This window comes from Paroedura picta, chromosome 6 (genome assembly GCF_049243985.1).
Source record: "Paroedura picta isolate Pp20150507F chromosome 6, Ppicta_v3.0, whole genome shotgun sequence".
NCBI classification, from domain to species: domain Eukaryota; kingdom Metazoa; phylum Chordata; class Lepidosauria; order Squamata; family Gekkonidae; genus Paroedura; species Paroedura picta.
Window position 1 is genome coordinate 69,983,759 of NC_135374.1, and position 21,484 is coordinate 70,005,242.

At 41.8% G+C, this 21,484-nt stretch overlaps 1 protein-coding gene across 23 annotated transcripts in view; it reads left to right on the top strand.

Moving 5' to 3' along the window:
• DMD (dystrophin) overlaps window positions 1-21,484 on the top strand; it is a 1,311,735-nt gene that overhangs the window by 1,262,565 nt on the left and 27,686 nt on the right. For 15 of the 23 annotated variants that reach the window (XM_077342956.1, XM_077342959.1, XM_077342972.1 and 12 more), the window contains 5 exons: window positions 692-803; window positions 6,724-6,860; window positions 7,559-7,597; window positions 14,979-15,044; window positions 18,444-18,509. In XM_077342956.1, coding sequence (XP_077199071.1) covers window positions 692-803; window positions 6,724-6,860; window positions 7,559-7,597; window positions 14,979-15,044; window positions 18,444-18,509 — 420 coding nt within the window. The remainder of the gene's footprint in view (window positions 1-691; window positions 804-6,723; window positions 6,861-7,558; window positions 7,598-14,978; window positions 15,045-18,443; window positions 18,510-21,484) is intronic. The other 8 variants (XM_077342957.1, XM_077342958.1, XM_077342978.1 and 5 more) reach the window with 3 other exon arrangements.

Consider the following 21,484-nt stretch of genomic DNA (forward strand, 5'->3'; position numbering starts at 1 on the left):
AAGCTCGCCAGGCCGCGAGCAAATCGGCCGCCAAAGCGGCCGATTAGCTCGCGGCCCGGCAAGCTTCTTGTTTCGGGAGGGGGGGAAGAGAAGCTTGCCGAGCCGCCAGCTAATCGGCTGCTTTGGCGGCTGATTTGCTGGCGGCTTGGAGGGGCCGGGAGGGGGAGCCGCAGCCACCGGCATGGCGACGGCGCATGCGCGGACAGCCGGGCACGCATGGTTCCGCCCCTGCCAAGCACAAACGCGCGTGCGCAGCAGTCCGCGCATACGCATTTGCGCTGGGGCTGCCCCGCGGGCCCCCGGGCCGCCCTCTCCCCCCACTCCAGAGCAGCGGTCCGCGGCAGCCAAAAGGTTGCGGACTTCTGCTCTAGCAGATTACTGAAGAAAATGAAAACATTTTGTGCAGGTGAGAAACACTGGATTAATGTTACATTTAGCAACAAGGACCCAACATTTATAGGTTTTGTACGCTAATTTTATGTTGCTGCCATCTCTTTTTGGAATCTGTAATTGCTTGAAGGTCTAATATTTTCTGCTTTTTTGCTGTTTTTGTGTATGGCGATAAAGGTATTCTGATCTTATCAGAACTGATCCTTCATGAAGCTGACAAAAATAGTGCTATTTATTGTATTTAGAGTTACAATATTAAGCTTTCTTCCTTGACACCTGAAATTGTATTTTTCTTCTCCAGGTATAGAAGTTTAAAGCATTTTAATTATGACATCTGCCAAAGTTGCTTCTTTTCTGGTCGAGTTGCAAAAGGTCATAAGATGCACTACCCAATGGTAGAATACTGTACACCAGTAAGTAACTCACTTGTGCACTAATGGAGATTTCTGGAAGATGGCATGTATTTTGTATAAATTAATGGAGGTTTGATATATACTACTTTTGTGATTACATTATCCTGTATGTACTTAATCTTTAAACCCCAGTATTGTATAGTGCATGGTGAGAAATAATGGTAGTTGTAATAATTAGGAATGGTTTACAATTTATTCTCAATATGCTGCTATATCAGAATAGCTATACAATAATGCTCAGAAGAATTAATTTTAATGTGTTCTACATTAATTCTAGGATGCTTTGAAAATATACCTAGTATGGATGATAAAAATGAATTTACAACATACAATAGGATTTTTAAAAATGTTACATAGTTAATAATAATGCTACTTTTAAAACTAATATGGTTGAACCAGCATGTTGTAGTGGTTAAGAATGGCGGCTTCTAATCTGGCAAGTTGGGTTTGATTCCCCGCTGCTCCACATGCAGCCATCTTGGGTGGCCTTGGACTTGTCACATCTCTGTTAGTGCTGTTCTGGCTGAGCAGTCCTGTCAGAGCTCTTTCAGCCTCACATACAGGGTGCCTGTTGTGAGGAGAGGAAGGGAAGGTGATTGTAAGCCGCTTTGAGACTGCTTCTGGTAGTGAAAAGCAGCATATAAGAACCAACTCTTCTAATTGCATTATAACATGTCGTCTACAGAAGTGAACTCTTTGAATGCAGTAATTTTGGCATATGATTGTGTTTGTGCTAGCTTTATGATATGAGTTAGTTTTTGTTATACAACAGTCTTATTATTATTATTATTATTATTATTATTATTTATTAGATTTATTTCCCGCCGCTTCCTGTAGGCTTGTGGCGAGTCACAGTAGTCTTATCCCCATTAAAATACCCATTAAAAGACTTTAAAAACAATCCCAACATGGCAGAAGCTCTCATTTTTCCTATCCCCTGCTATCAGAGTGGCAGGGAGGGTGGGGAGGAGATCTAACTTACTAGGTCCGGGGGGGGGGGAATGCTGGCACTCATTCGCTGACCCCGGCCTCAACCAAAAACCTGGCGGAAGAGCTCCGTCTTGCAGGCCCTGCGGAAAGCTGGTAAATCCCGCAGGGCCCGCAGCTCACCTGAGAGCTCATTCCACCAGGTAGGGGCCAGGACTGAAAAGGCCCAGGCCCTGGTCGAAGCCAGGCGCGCTTCTCTAGGGCCAGGAACGATCAGGAGATTCTCCCCCGCCGAGCATAAAGCCCTGCAGGGGATATATGTTAGAAGTTTTTTTTTTATGTTAGAAGTTCTTTAGGTCATATGTACAGGTCAAGGTGCCAAGGAAATAAAACATTTTAGCTTGCAGAATAACATAATGCTGGAGTAGGTTGCTTATGGAAATTCAGTTTGCTTTCCCAGATGCTTTTATGAGGAAAATGTATTTTCCCCACACTGTCTACTGGATGTGGTAAACACTCACCATGGGAACATGGTTTGTCCACTAATTCCCTTACTATATGAACATGTGTAGATGTCTTATACTGGTCCATCAAAGGCAGTAATATCTAGTCAGACTGTCAGTTGCTCTCCAGGGTTTCAAGCTGAAGTCTTTCACAACCCTAGGGCATCAAAAACTGAAGAAACCAGGGACTGAACCTGGGGCCTTCTTCATGCCAAGTAGATGCTCTGCCATTGACCACATCCCCTTCCTCTGAGAACAGGCTCTCCATAGCATTCAGAAATGCAAGTCTGAAAGAGAGCAAGTAATCTTTTGTTTAGTCCCTGTTGAATGTTCTTCCTTTGGTGGTGTCATTTAGTACCTCATTTTCTTCTTAAAATTGCAGGATTTGACTTTTAAAAAACTTTCTAACAAATTAAGTCCAAATAATTTTAATGGTCTTCTTGAAGGCCACATTCAGTATCAGGAAGATTTTTTCCAGATCAGCATGTTGGGATAGTTTAAGCATATTCAGTGGTGTATGACTTTGGTTCTGAACTGAACACCACTTGGGATAATGAACAAAAGAGAAACTATGTTGGATCAGACCAATGGCTTATCTAACCCAGCACTCTGTCACACAGTGGCCAAAACCCAGTTACCATCAAGAGGTCCACCAACAGGACCAGACAAGCAGGAGAGAAAAACTGTGTACTATAGGATATATTAATGTGTGAAAAATCCTACTATTGACAGGTCTAACTAAGTGCTACAGAAGTCTATGCTTTTTCATGTTTCACTTGAAAGATATTTTATCTGTTAGGGTTCTCCTATTGGATACATAATTGGTTTGCCTAAAAGTAAAAATCAGTGCCCTGAGGTTTAAATCAAAGTTTTCAAAGTTTTCTTTTCCTCCTCATTTTGCCTATGCTGAGATCATGACAGTGTTATATTTTTGTGCATATCGAAGCTAGGGTGTAATTCAGACAAGTCTGAACAACTGTTCTCAGAACCTGAAAGAGAAAATTGTTAATCTTCAAAGTCATAAAGCACATTAGCACTTTCCTCTGATCTGTAATTGGAAGCAGTTGGATCATAATAGATTGACTATTGTTTCTACTCGCTTCTTCCTGGCAACGTCCCAAACTCTTCATTAAAAATTAATGAAACGTATGAAATGACATCCGTTTTTATAAAAGTGATTTTTGTACTGATAAAGACCATTAAGAAACTGCAAATCATAAAAAACGGTGTATTTAATTCATTCTAAAAACCAGAGGGAGAAGATTCTTCTGACTGAGAAATGTTATTTTCCAAATAATGAGGGGTCAGCTCTTTTTGTATAAACCCACATATCTTTATATACCCAGGACTGGCCCGTCCATTAGTTCACTTAGGTAGAGGGGCACCATAACCAGCCCTGTAGCCACATTGCCAGCCTGTGGTGACAGAGCCTGATGCTGAAAGCAGCAGCCCTGGACAGTAACCTGGCCCCAGTTAGGTGCCCTGCAGAGAGCTTGCTACTTCCTTCCTTCTGCTTCCATCATAGGGCCCTCTTCTTTCTTCCCTCTGCTATCAGAACTATAGATAAGCTGTGGCACAAAGCTATTTCTGCATCATATCCAGCCTTATTGTGTCAGTGCCAGTGGATTCAGCCCCAGTGAGGTCAGCTTGAGTTGTGGTGACGTTTCCATAGTGTGGGGTGATGGGTGGACTGTGATTTGACTGCAGAGCAGTGGGGGGGGGGGGACAGTGAGAAACTTCCCTGAGATTCAGGGGGAGCCACTGAAAGGTGCCAAAAAACAAAGGATACCAAAAATCCTTGGATTGGCCCTGTTCATGTTCTCTGTCCAACATATACAAACCTCCTCTACCAAGTTAGAAATGTTATCTGGAACAGAGTGAAGAGGGTATCGTCCTTGCTGCCTGTTTGTTCGTTTGGATTTTTATGCCGCCCTTCCATATGGCTCTGGGCGGTTTACATAGAACGTTGTAAAAATAGTTACATAGAACATTATAACAATCTGTCAGATAACAATGTTGAGGTCCAGCATGCTTCTTTGGGGCCGGGGTTCTGCAATCAGTTGGAGGTGGCAGAGCGTAAGGCTCTTTTGGGAGTATAGTTAGGGAGGTGGTCGCTCAAATACACTGGGCCCAGACTGCATATGGCCTTAAAAGTGATTACCAAAACCTTAAGATTAATCTGGAATTCAACTGGGAGCCAGCCGAGTTGTTGGCGTACTGGCAGTTTTGATGGTGATGCCTCGTAGCTCTTTTCAGAGAGAATTCCCTTTTCAGTTGTAATACAGATTTGAAATGTTGTGGATTGGAAAGCATTTAGGCTGTATTTTATGGTCTATGTTAGTGATCCCCAACCTGTGGGCCGCAGACCACATGTGGTCCGTCGACTAATTGGAGGTGGGCCACGAAGGACACCTTCTCCCCCCCACAGCCCGTTATTTCATCCCCCCGGCCCTTTACAACACACTTCAGGCGTCATTGTCTCCCATCACTCCCAGATGGGACTATCTCATTGCATAGAAACAAGCTCAGGGTTCCCATTGATTTGTCATTGTCATGAGTTAGAATTTCCATGAAAATAAAATGTTCCTTATGTTCATTGGTGTGGCGTGTCTGTATCTTATTTTGAAGGGATGCTTAAACATTACCATAGCGATCAGAGAGCGTTAGGGCAGTGGTTGAGAGTAGAGGAGTAAACTACCCCTTCCCCACCGGGCCTCAGTAAATGGCCTTGAGTGGTCCCCGGTGAGTGGTCCCTGGTGTTGAGTGGTCCCTGGTGATAAAAAGGTTGAGGACCACTGGTCTATGGGACCTGCTTTGTAAAAGGGTATGTTTTAATTAATTGGTTTGTTAACTGCTTCTTAATATTCAGAGAAATGGAATATAATTTTAACTAAAACTAAGTGTATTTATTTTGTTGTTTAATATGTACTAATTTAAATTCTGCCTGACAACCAGAAGGTTGCATGAGTTGTTAAAAAAAAAAAATCTCACTGAAATAGAATCTACCAAAAGCATAAGCAATAGAAGCAATACATCATTCAAGGACAGTACGATTTACAAAAAAGCAAAACCAGCATGAATATACGTACAAATCCAGGACAAATAATTAAATACAGGTCCAGCCAAAAGAAGTTTGTGTGTGTGTGTATAGAAAATAATGGCCAAATCTCATCTATCATGACCCTGCAAATGCCTATCTTCTTGAGGGGTTAAATACATTTCTTGTAAAGGAGGTTTGCACATAACTTGTATTGGTGATCAACATGCCATACATAGAATAATGAGTCAGAACAGGCTTGGGAGAGTTAATCTTCAAATTCTGAGCACCTGCTGGCCTGTTATTCCAAGACACGCTGCCCCATTTTAACAAACGACTGGATTTTCCTTGCCTCTCATTTATACAGAATCTTTAAATGTCCCGGGGCGCCACGGATTAAATAAAAGAGTAAGCCCTGTCGGGGAGGAGTTAGGGCGGGCCCTGTCCAGGATAAAAACTCGGAGGGACCAATCAGGAGCCGCGAAGTTCTCTCCGAGTGTCCATCCAGGGCCAAGCTGCTAATGCAGCTCCCCATTGGCGGCTTGGCCCGGCCTCGCCAGGCCGCCCGCAGACTCACCTCGCAGATCGCCCTCGCAGCCCGTGGGGTAAGTCCTCTGGCCCTGCCTCTCGCTCCTGCCTTCTGCCGGGCCTGGGCGCTCCTTTGCGGTAGTGAAGGAGCGCCCGGCCCCGGTAGAAGCCGCCCCCCCCAGCCCCAACGTTCTCCCCGCTTCTGCCGCTCCCGCCAAGCCCCAACGTTCTCCCGGCTTCTGCCACTCCTGCCGAGCCCCAACGTTCTCCCGGCTTCTGCCGGGGCCGGGCGCTTGTTCGCCGCAGCGAAGGAGCGCCCAGCCCCGGCAGAAGCCACCCCCCCCAGCCCCAATGTTCTCCCGGCTTCTGCCTCTCCCGCCGAGCCCCATCATTCTCCCGGCTTCTGCCTCTCCCGCCGAGCCCCAACGTTCTCCCGGCTTCTGCCGGGGCCGGCCGCTCACGTTGGGGCTGGGCGGAGAGAGAGACAGAGAGATACAGAGATAGAAGCAGAGAAAGAAAGACAGATGCAGAAAGGAGACAAACACCCAGCCACCAAGGACACTCCACCCTTTCTAGCGCCCGTTGTATTTAAACATACAACGGGCTTTAAGTCTAGTTTATACATAATACATTGAGACTGAAGTATAATAGGGCTGCCAGTTAACATTTGCCATGTTTATGAACAGACTATGCAGATTATATGAACAAATCCAAAATATTGACTGGACAGCTCTACAAACATTTCTGGACTTGATACTGAAACAAGCTTGTACATCTGTTTTAATGTATTGTAGCTGTTATGAGGTTAATGGGGGATCAGTGATATTAAGTCAGTCAAATGTTTCAGTGTCTGTGTCTTACGATTGCATGTTGGAAAACTCTGTGATATAGTATAAAATTGACTTGATTACAATATTGCTTTCAGACTACTTCAGGAGAAGATGTTCGTGATTTTGCCAAGGTATTGAAAAACAAATTTCGAACAAAAAGATACTTTGCAAAGCATCCACGAATGGGTTACCTGCCGGTACAAACAGTGTTGGAGGGCGACAACATGGAAACGTGAGTATGACAAATAAATTGTATGCCATCTGATAGGCTCCTTGAGCCTTTCCAGTTGGCACCTGCTCCCTTTACCTCTGAACTGCAGCACACCTCTTCCATTGATTTCATGTTTGTTTTGTTTTTTGGGGATTTTTTTGGTTGAAAGGAAAACACAAGCTGAGATTCCGATTGCCATTCTTCATGTCTTTTTTCACCTGCTAACTTTCCGATAATTTAAGCTTTGATTAGCAAAAAGAAAAGGCCCATTGTCTTATTAATTGCCTTGAAAGCCTTTACAGTGGATGGATGTCATTGGAAAACTAGATAACGCAAAGATTAAATTGTGACACCATTTCTTGATATGGATAATCCTTTTTTCTGCTCCTACTTTAGTTTAATTTGGATATAAATTTACAGTAACTTCTTTCTTCATATTCCTTCTCATCTAATAACCTTTAAAAGTTTTCTTTAAGATCTGGCTGAGATACTTTTAGCTTCTAGTTAATAGTAACTGTACTATATTTCTATTGGTGATTGTATTACAGCTTGTTTCTTCTATCTTTTTGTTTACTTCATTATTTTGGCTGCTTCTCATTTACATACCTGTTGGTCTATTGACTTTTCTGGTTTTTGGGTTGCTTTTTAACTTTCTGTAATTATTTTGCTGCTCAGTTTTTTCTGCCTCTCTCTTCACCTCCTCATTTTTTGTCTTGCAGTCCTGTTACTCTGATCAACTTCTGGCCAGTAGATTCTGCGTGAGTACTTTTGCTGAAGTGTGCCACTATTGCTGCTGCTGCTGCAGTCCTTCACCTTTTTTTTTTTTTTTTTGAGTTTCTATTATTTTTTTTAAAGCATAAGTTCATTTCCCTCCTTTTTCCCTGTAGTTCAGTTTTCTGAAAAGAAAAACCCAAATGTATTCCAAATACAAAATTTTCTTTCTAGTGTTCTATGGAAATTAATCTCTTCTTGGAGGAGTCTAGATTCGCTATGTGGTTCTCTGTGTGTGTGTTGATTAGTTGCAATTAGGTTCGTGTACATTTTTATTTGAATGTATAGATTTCTTCCTTCAGTTCAAGGATGGAATGAGGTTTACAACAGAACATTCCTGCCTCACCCTTTCCACTGCAGCCTACATCTCCAAAACATGCTGCTCCGGATAGATAGGGAACCCTGGGGAAAGAAATGGGGAGAGGTCTATAGCAAGGAGGGGAATCAGTGGAAATTTCCAGTTTAGTCTGGATCCAACCCATTGGAAGGAAATCAGTGCTTAGCTTTATCACCTCTACTCCAAAATGCTTACTGGATACTGATGAATAGTTACAAAGAATTTTTAGCTATTTCACTGTTATTTCAGTATGACTGAGAATGACAGTACTGTGAAATCCATCCAATGTTGACTATTTCTAAGACCTTTTTTATTTATGCAAGGACTTACCATTTCACTTATTTTTTCTACTGAAATCAGTCATAGTTAAAAACTACTCTCAGTTGAATTGTGTCTACAGTATAAGTTGGAGAAACAAAACACTATTAGTTTTCAGCTGAGAATGTTTATTATTGTAAGCCATTATTACTTCACTGATTAATTAATTTACTAATTATAGATATGAATAACCATTGAGTTGACATCTGGCACTAACATAACTTTAAGATTAGTCTTACTTATTTGCTTATACTACTTAAATCACATATCAACCAATATTAGTGAAGAAAGACTAAATGGTTATCTAGAATAGTTTATAGTTCAGTGGATTTTTGATCATTGAAAAAGAAATAGCACATAGTAGATACTTGCCAATGATTATATGACAATACCATATTACATATAATATAGGTTGAAGCAGAGGTGAAAAGAAAAACTGAAGACTTTAGGGGATGCTGAACAACAACAAAAAACTCCATCAAATAATTCCTCTCACAAAATAACAGAATAACCTGGGAAAACACTGCTGGTGAAATGCAACTCATTTAGGTGTTGCATGCACAGTGTGCTAGTCTTGTTCATCTTTCTACTTCAGACACAGATGAGAGAGAACTGGCTGGGCTTTTGGAGCCAGCATGATGTAGTAGTTAGAGTGTCAGACTAGAATCTGGGTGGCTCAAGTTAAGTTCCAAACTTTGACCTTGGGCCAGTTGCTCTCTTCATCCTAGTGAATCTCATGGACCATTTATGCACTGGGAACTTCACTGCCCCAGCTTCCATGCAAGAACACAAATTGGGGGTGGATGAGGTTCACTGGGCCAAATGCTCCCCCATGTGGGTGCAGGAAGAGGTGGGGCAACCTGCCATGACTAAAACTCCAGCCTGCAGCCCGGCATGAAACCTCCAGTGCATAAACGGTCATAGATTGGTTATTGTAAAGATAAAATGGTGGTAGGGATAAGCTGCTTTGGTCCACCATTGGGAAGAAGTATATAAATAAAATACAAATAGTAAATATTTTAAAATCTTGGGGTGTGTGTTGCTTCCCCTGGACCGCTTATGCACTGGGAACTTCACTGCCCCAGCTCCTGTGCAGGAGCACAAATCAGGGGCGGACAACGTTTACCAGACCAAATGCTCCCGCATGTGGGTGCAGGAAGAGGTGGGACAACCTGCTACGACTAAAACTCCAGCCTGCAGCCCGGCATGAATTCTCCAGTGCATAAACCGTCCTGTTCTATCCCAATACATCTTTTAAGTAAGCTGACTTACAGTGTGCCTTTGATATCAGAGCATATCATCTGTGAATAGACACAGGCATGATGCAAAGAAAGTTGTGTGTTTGTATAGATAAAGATACAAAGATCACACACACATACACACTTTGACATACCCATCAACAGAATGTTCAGTGTTGCAGATGCATTTCTTTGTATATCTTTAGTATCCACTAGGAAATAACAGACTAGTTAAGGCATTTTTTGTGGAATTCATTTGACCTTACAGACTGCCGTTTTACATTGCAGTGTACATTGTTCCTATTTTTAACAAAAGAATAAAATTTACTTTTTAATGGTGCTTGTTACAGCAGAAGTAAATGCCCATTCAAAATTTAGCATGGACTTGCTTTCACCTCCTAATGTGTGAGGCAGTTACTTGTTTGTTTTTATCTGCATGAGCACTTGAAGAGCTGAGGCTGATTTTGGCTTTATGAAGATATTTCTATGTCATGCATGTCTGACATATCATGGAATGAAACCAAGTACATGTTAACTTTTTAACATAATACTGCCTTTTGTTGGAAAGCCATTCTTATTGTTTTAAATTAGGATGAGTCAAACAATAGAGGGGTTTACTTTTTGACTGCTAAAAGCAAGTGCAATAAGATACATGTGAGATCATTATAAAAGATCTTATTGTAATTCAGAATACTTTGGCATTGTTAAAACATGTTCTTCTTCGTGGTCGCCTTGTATCTTAAATGACGTCTGTTACCTGTGCAGATCCTCAATTCAGGGCATTTCTGAGTAAGGCTTTTAAGTATGGAACCCTTTGAGATGGAACCAGCCAAGAGTAGGACAAGCTGCTTCCTTCTGAGTTCTCTTTCAACTATAGCCTGTGGCCCAGCAATCCATTTCAGTGCTACCCTCTCCTTGCATACCCAGAATGGATACTTTGTTCTTGAAGAGCAAGTATGACTCAGCTGTGTTAGCTGCACAAAGCCTTGGATTTGCCTCCAGGCCTATCTGTGGTTAAAATGATTCACCTTTGGAAGATATTCAGATATGTACAGAGAAACTCATTTAGATGGCCACATCAGTTTGGTTGGAGGTCAGGTAGTAATCCCAAGTTTTCTAAGACACAGATTTACAGCGCAGTGCTAAGCAGAGCTATACCCTGCTAAGTTAATTTAAGTCATTGTGCTGAAACTGCTTAGATTGCACTGTTGGAAGATTATAGCCCTGTGGTTCTCCCATGTAGTCGACTAATGTTTCAGTGCACTGAGACCCTTTATAAATTTGCAAAAAGAATGCAAGTCCTCATTCTGCACCTAACTCTGTCAGAGCACAGCTGACTGAAAATTGGATGCCATTTCATATTGCAAATTTCATTCTTCAGCAGTGCTTTCTCTTGCATGACCAGCTACTTAGCCTTTTTGATGGAATACAAAAAAGACTTCTACAGCATCTCTTATGACTGAATTGGAAGTGTTTTTGCCTGTTCATCTCTGCTTTGGGATGAATTTCCTCACCATTTAAGTTGCTGTTTAAGCTGCAACACCACCTCAAAGGCTCGTCTCTCTTCATTCAATTCATAGTGAAGACTATCTTTAAACACCTCATTTGACTTGCCTACCTGTCTCCTTCTCCTTCTTATTTTGGGACCTTCAGCTTGTGCTTTCTGACATTAATGAAGAAGGCAGTAATACACATACAAATAGGTGTGCATGGAACTGTCTCAGCCATTAGTGGCACACAACATTTTTGATTTAATTTTAATGTTGTACAATCCCTTGTTTGCCTCACAGAATTTGCAGAAAAATTGTAGCTTTTATTATTATTATTATTATCATTATCATTATCATTATCATTATCATTATCATTATCATTATTATTGTATTTATTACCCACCACTCACTGCAAGCTGGCTTGCGTTGGGTTACAACATTAAAATTGTAACATTAACATTTATATTGTGAAGTCCATTATATTCCGTAACATGCAAGAAAAGCAAGGCATTACTAAATGCAACAGAGATCTAAGAATCATTTTTTTTAAAAATGAAATATCTGTAAGGCAATACAGTTTCTGAAGTGTTGCTGCTAGGCATATACATTCTGAAGGCTTAGGATATCTTTGTTAGAAATCTTGATGGAGTCTGAAAGCACTATGATAAATATAGGTGCCAAGTCCTGACCAAGGAAAGAAGAGTGATATTTCTCCTTGAGAAATTGTTTTTTTTTTTTAGAGATATGCTATTTATATTTTATACAATAGTTAGTACTTCTGTGTAAAAATAAAATGAACCATTTTATCAAAGCCCATTAGGAAGAGAAGCATTAAAATCTCTCTAATTGAACAGTTTTCTACCTGAAAACCATCTTCCGTCCCATAGTAAATTAAAGTGATGTGAAGGGCTGATTATATTTAATATTAAGATTAAATGCCAAACTGCTTCCACACAGCAATGATTTTCCATGTTTCTGCTGCATTTTCTTAGCTTCAGCTCAGTTTGTCCAGTTTGGCCTAAGCTCATCAGGGCTTGGGACTTTAGCACTATGAGTTTTTGGATGGGAGACTGCTGAGGGAGATGGGGATTGTTGCACAAAGAAAGTCAATGGCAAACCAACTCTGCTCATCTCTTGCCTGGAATGCCATGAGTTGGTTGTGACTTGATGGCATGTTCTTCTCCTTGAGCCCTTCAACAGATTTGTTATCTCATCTTACCACCAGACGATTTTTCAGGCTTTTATATTTTTTAAGACTATTATATTCTATAGTACAGGGATGGCCACACTGCAGCTCCCCAGATGTCCATGGACTACAATTCCCATGTGCCCATGATCATGCTGCTGACAGGGGCTCATGGGAATTGCAGTCCATGGACATCCAGTGAGCCAGATTGGCCACCACTGCTCTAGTGTAACCTATACTCTAAATGTATAGCCTTGTTTTGTTGGTGTTTTTAAAAATTCCACAGCAGTTATTGCAAATACACAGCATTTCATTCTAAATTAATAGTTCAAAAGCCAGAGGAATGAGTCAGTAGATTGCAGCAATAGATTTTTACAACCCCACAGCGGCATAGCAATTTAACATATTTATTTTTAAACCCTCAACCCTCAATGGTGAAGGACAGGAAATTGAGACTTTTTAAAAAGCCCTCATTCCACCCTCAGGAGAGAAAATGGTGACTACAGGGACTGAGTAAATAAAATGGCCCCAATGAGGATGAGACCTGTAACCTTCCTATCCATGTTGTGTGTAAAGCCACTTTAACTGGGATCTTTCAATAAAAATTGTATCCAAGTAGGTTTGGGCAATATTGCACCAAAGTAGGGGAAACCCAGGGAAACCCTTTCCACACCAACGGCACCATGCTGGTTTGCCACCGGACATTTGCGATGGAGCAGTTAGCCCCAGATCCAGATAGGGAAAGATTTTCTCCGCCAGACCCAGTCCACACCAGATTAGTGCCTCCACATGAAGCAGCCAGGGCAGAATGGTTCTGCCATGGTGGAAGGGAACGGGGCCATTATTTTTTCTGTTTAGGAAAATGGTAGCAACAAAAATGCCCAAGGCAGCTTGGCAGCACTGCACATCACCATGGAGCTTCCTAGGACATTTTGTTTCCCTTCCAGGATACTGTAGTTGGCCCAGGATGGAGGAAGAACCAGGCCTCGATGGCCCGACTGTTCCCTGCCACATGGGCTTGGTCCGACATGGGCCCCAATGGTGCCTGCAGCACAGGAGGGAATGCAGGAAGAATCCACTTTCCCTTGCTGCTGGGCAACCAAGGACACGAGTCAAGCTGACCCTGGGCTGACGCCAATTATATCTGGAAGCAGGGATTAGCCCCGCAACCAGTAGAGCACCAGCCCAGGCCTAATCCCTCATGCAGAAAAGGTCAAAGTGAACAATTAGGGGATGATGCCATGTGGATACTCCCCCCCCCCTAAAAAAACAACATGCTCCAGTAGAGACAGAAAATGGGATCAAAGCTGTGGTGAAAGTATCCAAATCTAAGGATAAATTAATTCAACATAATCATGGGAATGGATGCACTAATTAAAACCAGGGGAAAATATTACCCTCCAGGCTAGACAAACTAGATAGGAACAGGAATATATCCATAATTGAGTTTGGCTAGGGAACTTGGTATTCCTGTTTTCTTTTTAAATAGAAAATGTGGATAAAATGCTTGTTCATACTAGAACTGGCTTTCTCAATCAAAGTTTCGTGATAGTCTGGGGTTTCTGGAATGGGTGGGAGTTTATTATATATAATATATTGTTTTCAATTTATTAAATATTAATCCTATAGTATGACCATTTATGGTCGTCTCCCCCCCCTTCCAAACTGGACAATGATGGGACTGGAGGAGGTAGGAAGGGGTCTGGCCCTGTGTGGGCAGGTACCCAGCTATGCTTTTCAACCATATTCTTCACGATTGCCCCACTTCTGGGGTTTCTTGAAGCCTAAAGAATGTTTCAGTGGTTTCTCAACGGTAAAAAAGTTGAGAAAGGCTGTACTAGAATAATTATTGTTAAGTCAATATACCCCCTAACAACTTAGATGTGTGTTGTGGGAAGCAGGTTGCTTAGTCATGCACTCAAGTATTTACATAAGATTTTGCATTATCCTTCAGTCACATTGACCACTAATTCATACATTGTGATCAACCTTTTGGTGTATGGACTTTTACCCCAGACATTCACAAAATAGGATGTTGATCTTAAGACATCCTTGCGAGTTCCCTGTGCTTCAGGTATCTAAAAAAGGTTTATTATTAATATATGATCAAAGCTCTGTTCATCTGTTACAGTGAATGCATGTACATCCTGCATATGTGTGCATATGTTTGTAAGAAAGAACAAACACAAGTTCACTTTACAGATGCAACAAAGACAATGGTACCAGATTAAATGTGGATTTTATATCCTATGTCCAGCTGTGCATTCATTGAAACTGACATGAGAATTACTCAACACACATATAACGAAAAATTAAGAGTGCACTGCACATGGATTGTACATATTTTCGCTGTAATGTAAACTGGGCTACTGCGAAGAGGAACTGCACTTAGTACAAGTAACAGTAAAATACGCTCTGAGCATAATACAGTGACTTAAGAAATTTTAATGAAATATACAGGTGATGTGGCTATAAGGAAAACTTGTCTATAAGAAAACACATTGACAATAAAGTATTCACGGATCAGTTTTTGTCTTGATTTTTATGAGTACTGATGAAGAATCCCAAGTCTACCAGAAATGTCCTCTTTGATCTCAGCTGCCTTTTGTACCATTTCCACAAAATATTTTCTTTCAGGTAGCTTGAGGAAGCAGACAAACTACTTGGGTTTGCAACTCTCATTTGGTATTTCCTACACTCAGTAAGGCATACTGGCGTGAGACTAATAATACCATCATGTGTTTTCCCTTTCTAAGGCAATATTATTTGTGTGATTAATTAATGTTTTCTGCCTTATAGGCCTGCCTCGTCCCCTCAGCTATCACATGATGATACTCATTCACGCATTGAACATTATGCTAGCAGGTATGAGACCAGCAGGTTGGCTAGGCTCATCTTCCTTGAAATAAGTTTAAAATGGGGGGAAATCATCATCATCACACAAACTTTAAGAAGTTGACCTAGGTTCTTACAAATATTCTAGGATAGACAGCATACACATTGCCTGCTTCCTACTAATAAGTTTAACAACTAACTTGCTTGAGGAATGGCCTAATGATGTTTAGGATGTACATACAATTTATTTAAATAGAAAACTCTGATGCATGCTCCTCTTTTACGTCTAACAATCAGGTTCTTATAAAACTTCATCTTTCTTTTCCGAGGTGTGCTTTAGTGGAATCCCAAAATGATCATATTCCACAAGACAGCAGTGCTATCCAATATCTAATTCTCTGTACACAAACCATTAATGATGTAGCTTCTGAAGATTAGGGGGGGAAATGTTTATATACTATGTACAATAATCATATTTTTAACAATATCAAAAGTAGAGTATTAGCTAAATTACCATTACAGGTTTTTTCTGCATATGAAGGATACTTAATTGAGTTGGTCTAGCTAAAAGAAGTCTATTTAAATTCATATTCAGTTAGAAAAAGCTGTGCTAATGCTTTCTTCATATGACTAAGAGTGTTATAGGTTTTCTCAATTCCTGTAGTTTTATGGGCAGTTCTGCAGCAATCTGTTCAAAACACCAAATTTGATATACCTTTAACAGAGTCTGCTCAAGAATCTAATAATGGAACAAGAATAGAAAGCAGAGATAATTTCCCAAGGCCAAAATTAGGATAGAAGGAGGACAGCAGTATATTGATGCTCTGTGTATTTCACAAGTGAACAATGCATAAACATGGGATGGGTGCATTCTAATGTTAAGATTATTCCATGAGCATAGTCCTCATTCATTATCGTTAATTCACAGTACATGTACATGAAATTTTATGTTTACACATCAGATAGACACAGAGAATGGGGTCAGGTACCAACCCAGGCAATCCCACAGGTTAGCAGAAGAATGTGTTTAAATTGCTCCCAGTGAGAGAAATGTTGGCTGCTCATGTGCAGCAGCCAGCTGAGTGTGTCCCTGGATGCAGCTGGGGTGCTGGCTCAGATTCAGGCATTGCTGTCAAGTACACCACCTCCACTACTGCCTCTCCTTTGCAGTTCAGCAGGCAGGGGAAAAGAGCAGGAGTTGTCAGAGCTGCTCCCACCACATATACTGCCTGACTAATGTTGGCGAGAAGGATCAAGAGCCACCCCTACTATCCCTTGAGCTAGGCAGATGGGTGGGAAAGGGCGGAAAGCCAGGCTGGCAGCGATGGTGGTGGTAATGCAGGTGAATGGTCTGGCCAGCCTGACAAAGGGAGAAGGATGAGCAACTGTGGGGAAAAGCAGGAGAGGGCTAGAGTTGGTGAGGCAACCTCATTTGTAAGGCAAGTGACATCGCTTAGACTGTTTATGCACTGCCCCAGTTCCTGTGCAGAAGCACAAATCGGGGGCAGATGAGGTGCACCCGTGCCAAAAGCTCCCCTGTGTGGGTGCAGGAGGTGGGGCAACCTGCCACAACTAAAACTCCAGCCTGCAGCCCAACATGAAACATCCAGTGCATAAACGGTCTTAGGGAGACAAGTGGATGGAATAGCAAGAAGGAGGAACTGAAGCATGGGACTGCCCCACAAGTCTCATAGTTCCTTACATGTATTCTGTGATACAAATAGAGAGATTTGGCTTTATTATTTGATTTTTTGAGCAACAATAAAGCTAGTGGTAGTGACAGCATTCCAGTTGAACTATTCAAAATCTTAAAAGACGATGCAGTAAAAGTGCTACACACAATATGCCAGCAAATTTGGAAAACTCAACAGTGGCCACAGGATTGGAAAAGGTCAGTTTACATTCCAATCCCAAAGAAGGGCAATGCCAAAGAATGTTCAAACTACCGCACCATTGCACTAATTTCTCATGCTAGCAAAGTTATGCTCAAAATCCTACAAGCTAGGCTCCAGCAATATGTGGACCGAGAACTTCCAGAAGTACAGGCAGGATTTCGAAGAGGCAGAGGAACTAGAGATCAAATTGCCAACATACGCTGGATCATGGAGAAAGCTAGGGAGTACCAGAAGAACGTCTACTTCTGCTTCATTGACTATGCTAAAGCCTTTGATTGTGTGGAGCACAACAAATTGTGGCAAGTTCTTAAAGAGATGGGAATACCAGAGCATCTTATTTGTCTCTTGAGAAATTTATATGCAGGTCAAGAAGCAACAGTGAGAACTGAACATGGAATCACTGACTGGTTCAAAATTGAGAAAGGAGTTCGGCAAGGCTGTATACTGTCGCCTTGCCTATTTAACCTGTATGCAGAGCACATCATGAGAAATGTGGGATTAGAGGAGTCACAAATTGGGATCAAGATTGGAGGGAGAAATATCAACAACCTTAGATATGCAGATGATACCACTCTAATGGCAGAAAGTGAAGAGGAACTAAAGAGCCTGTTGATGCAGGTGAAGGAGGAGAGTGCAAAAGTTGGCTTGAAACTCAACATCAAGAAAACAAAGATCATGGCATCCGGCCCTCTCAATTCATGGCAAATAGATGGGGAAGAAATTGAGGTAGTGACAGATTTTATTTTCCTGGGCTCCAAGATCACTGCAGATGGGGACTGCAGCAAAGAAATTAAAAGACGCTTGCTCCTGGGGAGGAAAGCTATGGCAAATCTAGACAGCATCCTAAAAAGCAGAGACATCACCCTGCCAACAAAAGTGCGTTTAGTCAAGGCTATGGTATTCCCAGTTGCAATGTATGGCTGCGAAAGTTGGACCATAAGGAAGGCCGAGCGTCAAAGAATTGAGGCTTTTGAACTCTGGTGCTGGAGAAGACTCTTGCGAGTCCCTTGGACTGCAAGGCGAACAAACCGGTCAGTCCTAGAGGAGATCAACCCTGACTGCTCTTTAGAAGGCCAGATCCTGAAGATGAAACTCAAATACTTTGGCCACCTCATGAGAAGGAAGGACTCCCTAGAGAAGAGCCTAATGCTGGGAGCGATCGAGGGCAAAAGAAGAAGGGGACGACAGAGAATGAGGTGGCTGGATGGAGTCACTGAAGCAGTCGGTGCAAACTTAAATGGACTCCGGGGAATGGTAGAGGACAGGAAGGCCTGGAGGATCATTGTCCATGGGGTCGCGATGGGTCGGACACGACTTCGCACATAACAACAACAACAATTTGATTTTTAACTTAGTAGACTTATATTAAGGAGCAGTTAGTACACTAACTTAAACACTAGACACATGAAAGGTCATGGTTATTTATTTTGTAATCTCTTATGCTAATATTAGTGTCATGATAATATCATTTATTTTTGTGTATTTCAGTAGTGTTTTTAATAGGAAGCTATTTAGGTGTCTGTCTTTTTCACAGGCTAGCAGAAATGGAGAATACAAATGGAACATACCTGAATGATAGTATTTCTCCTAATGAGAGCATGTAAGTTTATTATATTCCAGGATTTCTGTTAAATGATTGCATAGCAGTAATATTAAAGTATCATTAAGAATGTACTTTTCAGTATTTATTTCAGAATTGTCTCCACAGGCACAGCATATTAAGTGCTATTTAGTCCCATTAAAGTTATTAGGTTTGAGCATTTTTCTTAACTAGGTATCTGGACCAGAAATGAAAATAGTAAGCAAACCAGACACTCTGCTGCTTATACTGAATTAATAAATCCACCCTAATTAACAGCAGTGACTGGTGAAAGATAGAAATGTTGTCCACAGAAATGTGCATGAGATTTCAGGGAACTTCTAGGTGAAATCTGCCCCTGTTTTGTTACATTATCTGCTTAACCACTCACATTTACCTATGCTTCCTGTTCCTTTTGCATTGTGCTTGAAAAAATAGACACAAGAATGCCACTATTACTGTCATTTTCAGAAATTACAAATTGTTCTCAACATATATATGCACCCCTCACCCAGATGATCTGGAATTTCAGGCTGGGGTGTTACCAGTATGAGGATGATACCCAGCTTTTTCTGTTAATGGACAACCATACGTCAACATCCCCAGACAATCTGGCCAGGTGCCTGGAGGCTGTGACAAATTGACTCAAGCAGAGTTGGCTGAATCCAGCCAAGTCAGACATCCAGTGGCTGGGCCTACACATAGACAGACAGGTGATACCGCTCCCAGCACTTGAAGGGGTACAATTGACATCAGCACCTATTGTCAAGAGGCATGATAGCCAGGATGATCCATGCAACAGTCACCTCTAGGCTAGACTTCTGCATCGTACTCTAGCCTTTGAGACTGCTCCAGAAACTCCGACTGGTTCAAAATGAGGCTGAATGAATCCTGACAGTAACTCAAAGGAAAGCACACTTAACACCAGTGCTTGCTCAACTGCATTAGCTCCAGAATGGAGACCGAATCAGGTTCAAGATGCTGGTGTTAACTTTTAAAGCCCTAAACCAGGGGTAGTCAAACTGTGGCCCTCCAGATGTCAATGGACTACAATTCCCATGAGCCCCTGCTGGCAGGGGCTCATGGGAATTGTAGTCCATTGACATCTGGAGGGCCGCAGTTTGATTATTCATGCCCTAAACAGTCTGGAACCAGCACACCTGCAGGACCTCCTCTTCTGAAATAATCCCCCAAGAGCTCTACAATCTTCAGATCAAAATCTTCTCAGGGTCCCCAACCTGAAGGAGGTGAGATTAGCCCTGGTCTCAGCTTGATGTAATCAGCTCCCGGGAAAGATTAGGGCCCTGCAGGACCTCAATCAGTTATGCAGCTCCTGTAAGATGTTCTACCAGGCCTATGTCTAGGTCCAAAATAACATCCACTAAGATAACTGTCCTCACTGTTAGGAGGAGGAGAACTGGAAGACTGACTGCTTGCTAGAGACTCCCTTGTCTGGAAATTTTAGAGGGGGTTATTTGTATACTGTGATTGTTTAAATTTTTAATTTGTATGTGGATTTTATTGTTGTCACTCAATTCAGAAGGGTGGGCTAAAAATTATTTTTATTATTGTTGTTGTGATTGTTATTAAATGTTATATTCTACTGCTCAAAGATTATCAAGGAGGCTCACAACTATAGTGGCACCATAAAAATAAATCAAACACTAGGTAAAGGTAAAGGTATCCCCTGTGCAAGCACCGAGTCATGTCTGACCCTAGGGGTGATGCCCTCTAGCGTTTTCATGGCAGACTCAATACAGGGTGGTTTGCCAGTGCCTTCCCCAGTCATTACCGTTTACCCCCCAGCAAGCTGGGTACTCATTTTACTGACCTCGGAAGGATGGATGGATGGAAGGCTGAGTCAATCTTGAGCCAGTTGTTGGGATCGAACTCCCAGCCTCATGGCCAGAGCTTCAGACAGCATGTCGGCTACCTTACCACCCTGTGCCACAAGAGGCTCTGAATCAAACACTAGAACTACACAAAAAACCCTTCATCTGCGTTCCAGACCAGATGTGTTAAAAGAATATCAGTATTTTGGTTTCAATTTATTACGGTTCGTAACCAGTGTGTCGAAACACATTAGAAAGCATATAAACTGTGATACAACTGGAGGTTATTTGACAGTTATTTTTTTTTAAATGCAAATCAGCTGTTCTGACATAGACATAGACGGCTAATCTAAAATCTGTTCTAAAATATAGGCCCATCAAATCAGTTCTAATTTTTCTCTGGAAGCAGCATTTAAAAAATATAACGTGTAAATGAGGGACCAAAAGGACTTATATGAAGAATCTCATTTTTGCCTTCTGTACTATTGTCTCTCCTTTTCCTGAAAGCCCCCAGTGCCTCTCCCCTTTTTCTGCTTCTCTCCTTCCCCCTCAACAGCCAATTTATCTTTATCTGCCCTCCTTGCTTTTCTGCTTTCCCTTCCCACCACAGCCTCTACTGAGAAAATGACCCAATTGTGTGGTGCTAACTGCTGGGCCAAGCCCACTTGCATGGTAAGGGAACCTGCAAGGACATGCGGGGAGGGGGCTCATTTTTCCCTGTATTTCCTATTTGCACAATTCCTCTTTCTCTCTCCTTGACAACCTTCAACCCTCTCCCCTTTCCCTGCCTCATTCTCTGATTTTCAGCAATTAATCTATACTTATTATTTACTTAATTTGTACCCTGCCTTTATCCTCTTCTTTCATCATTCTCCTGTCCTCCTATTTATCCTCACATCCCTGTGAGGTAAGTTTGGCTGAGAATATGTGGCTGGCACAACACCATATAATGAGCTTCTGAGGTAGACTGGTGATTTGAAACTGGGTCACCCAGACCCTTATCTGAAGTTCTAACCACTACACAAAACTGACTTTCATGATGTGGCTTCTTTTTAACAATAGCAAGGACCCAGATCTAGGTGAGTCATGCAAGTTGGGTGGTGTCAAGTCACCTAGTAAAATAAGAATTAAAATCACACAGATCTGGAAGAGACCATAAAAGGC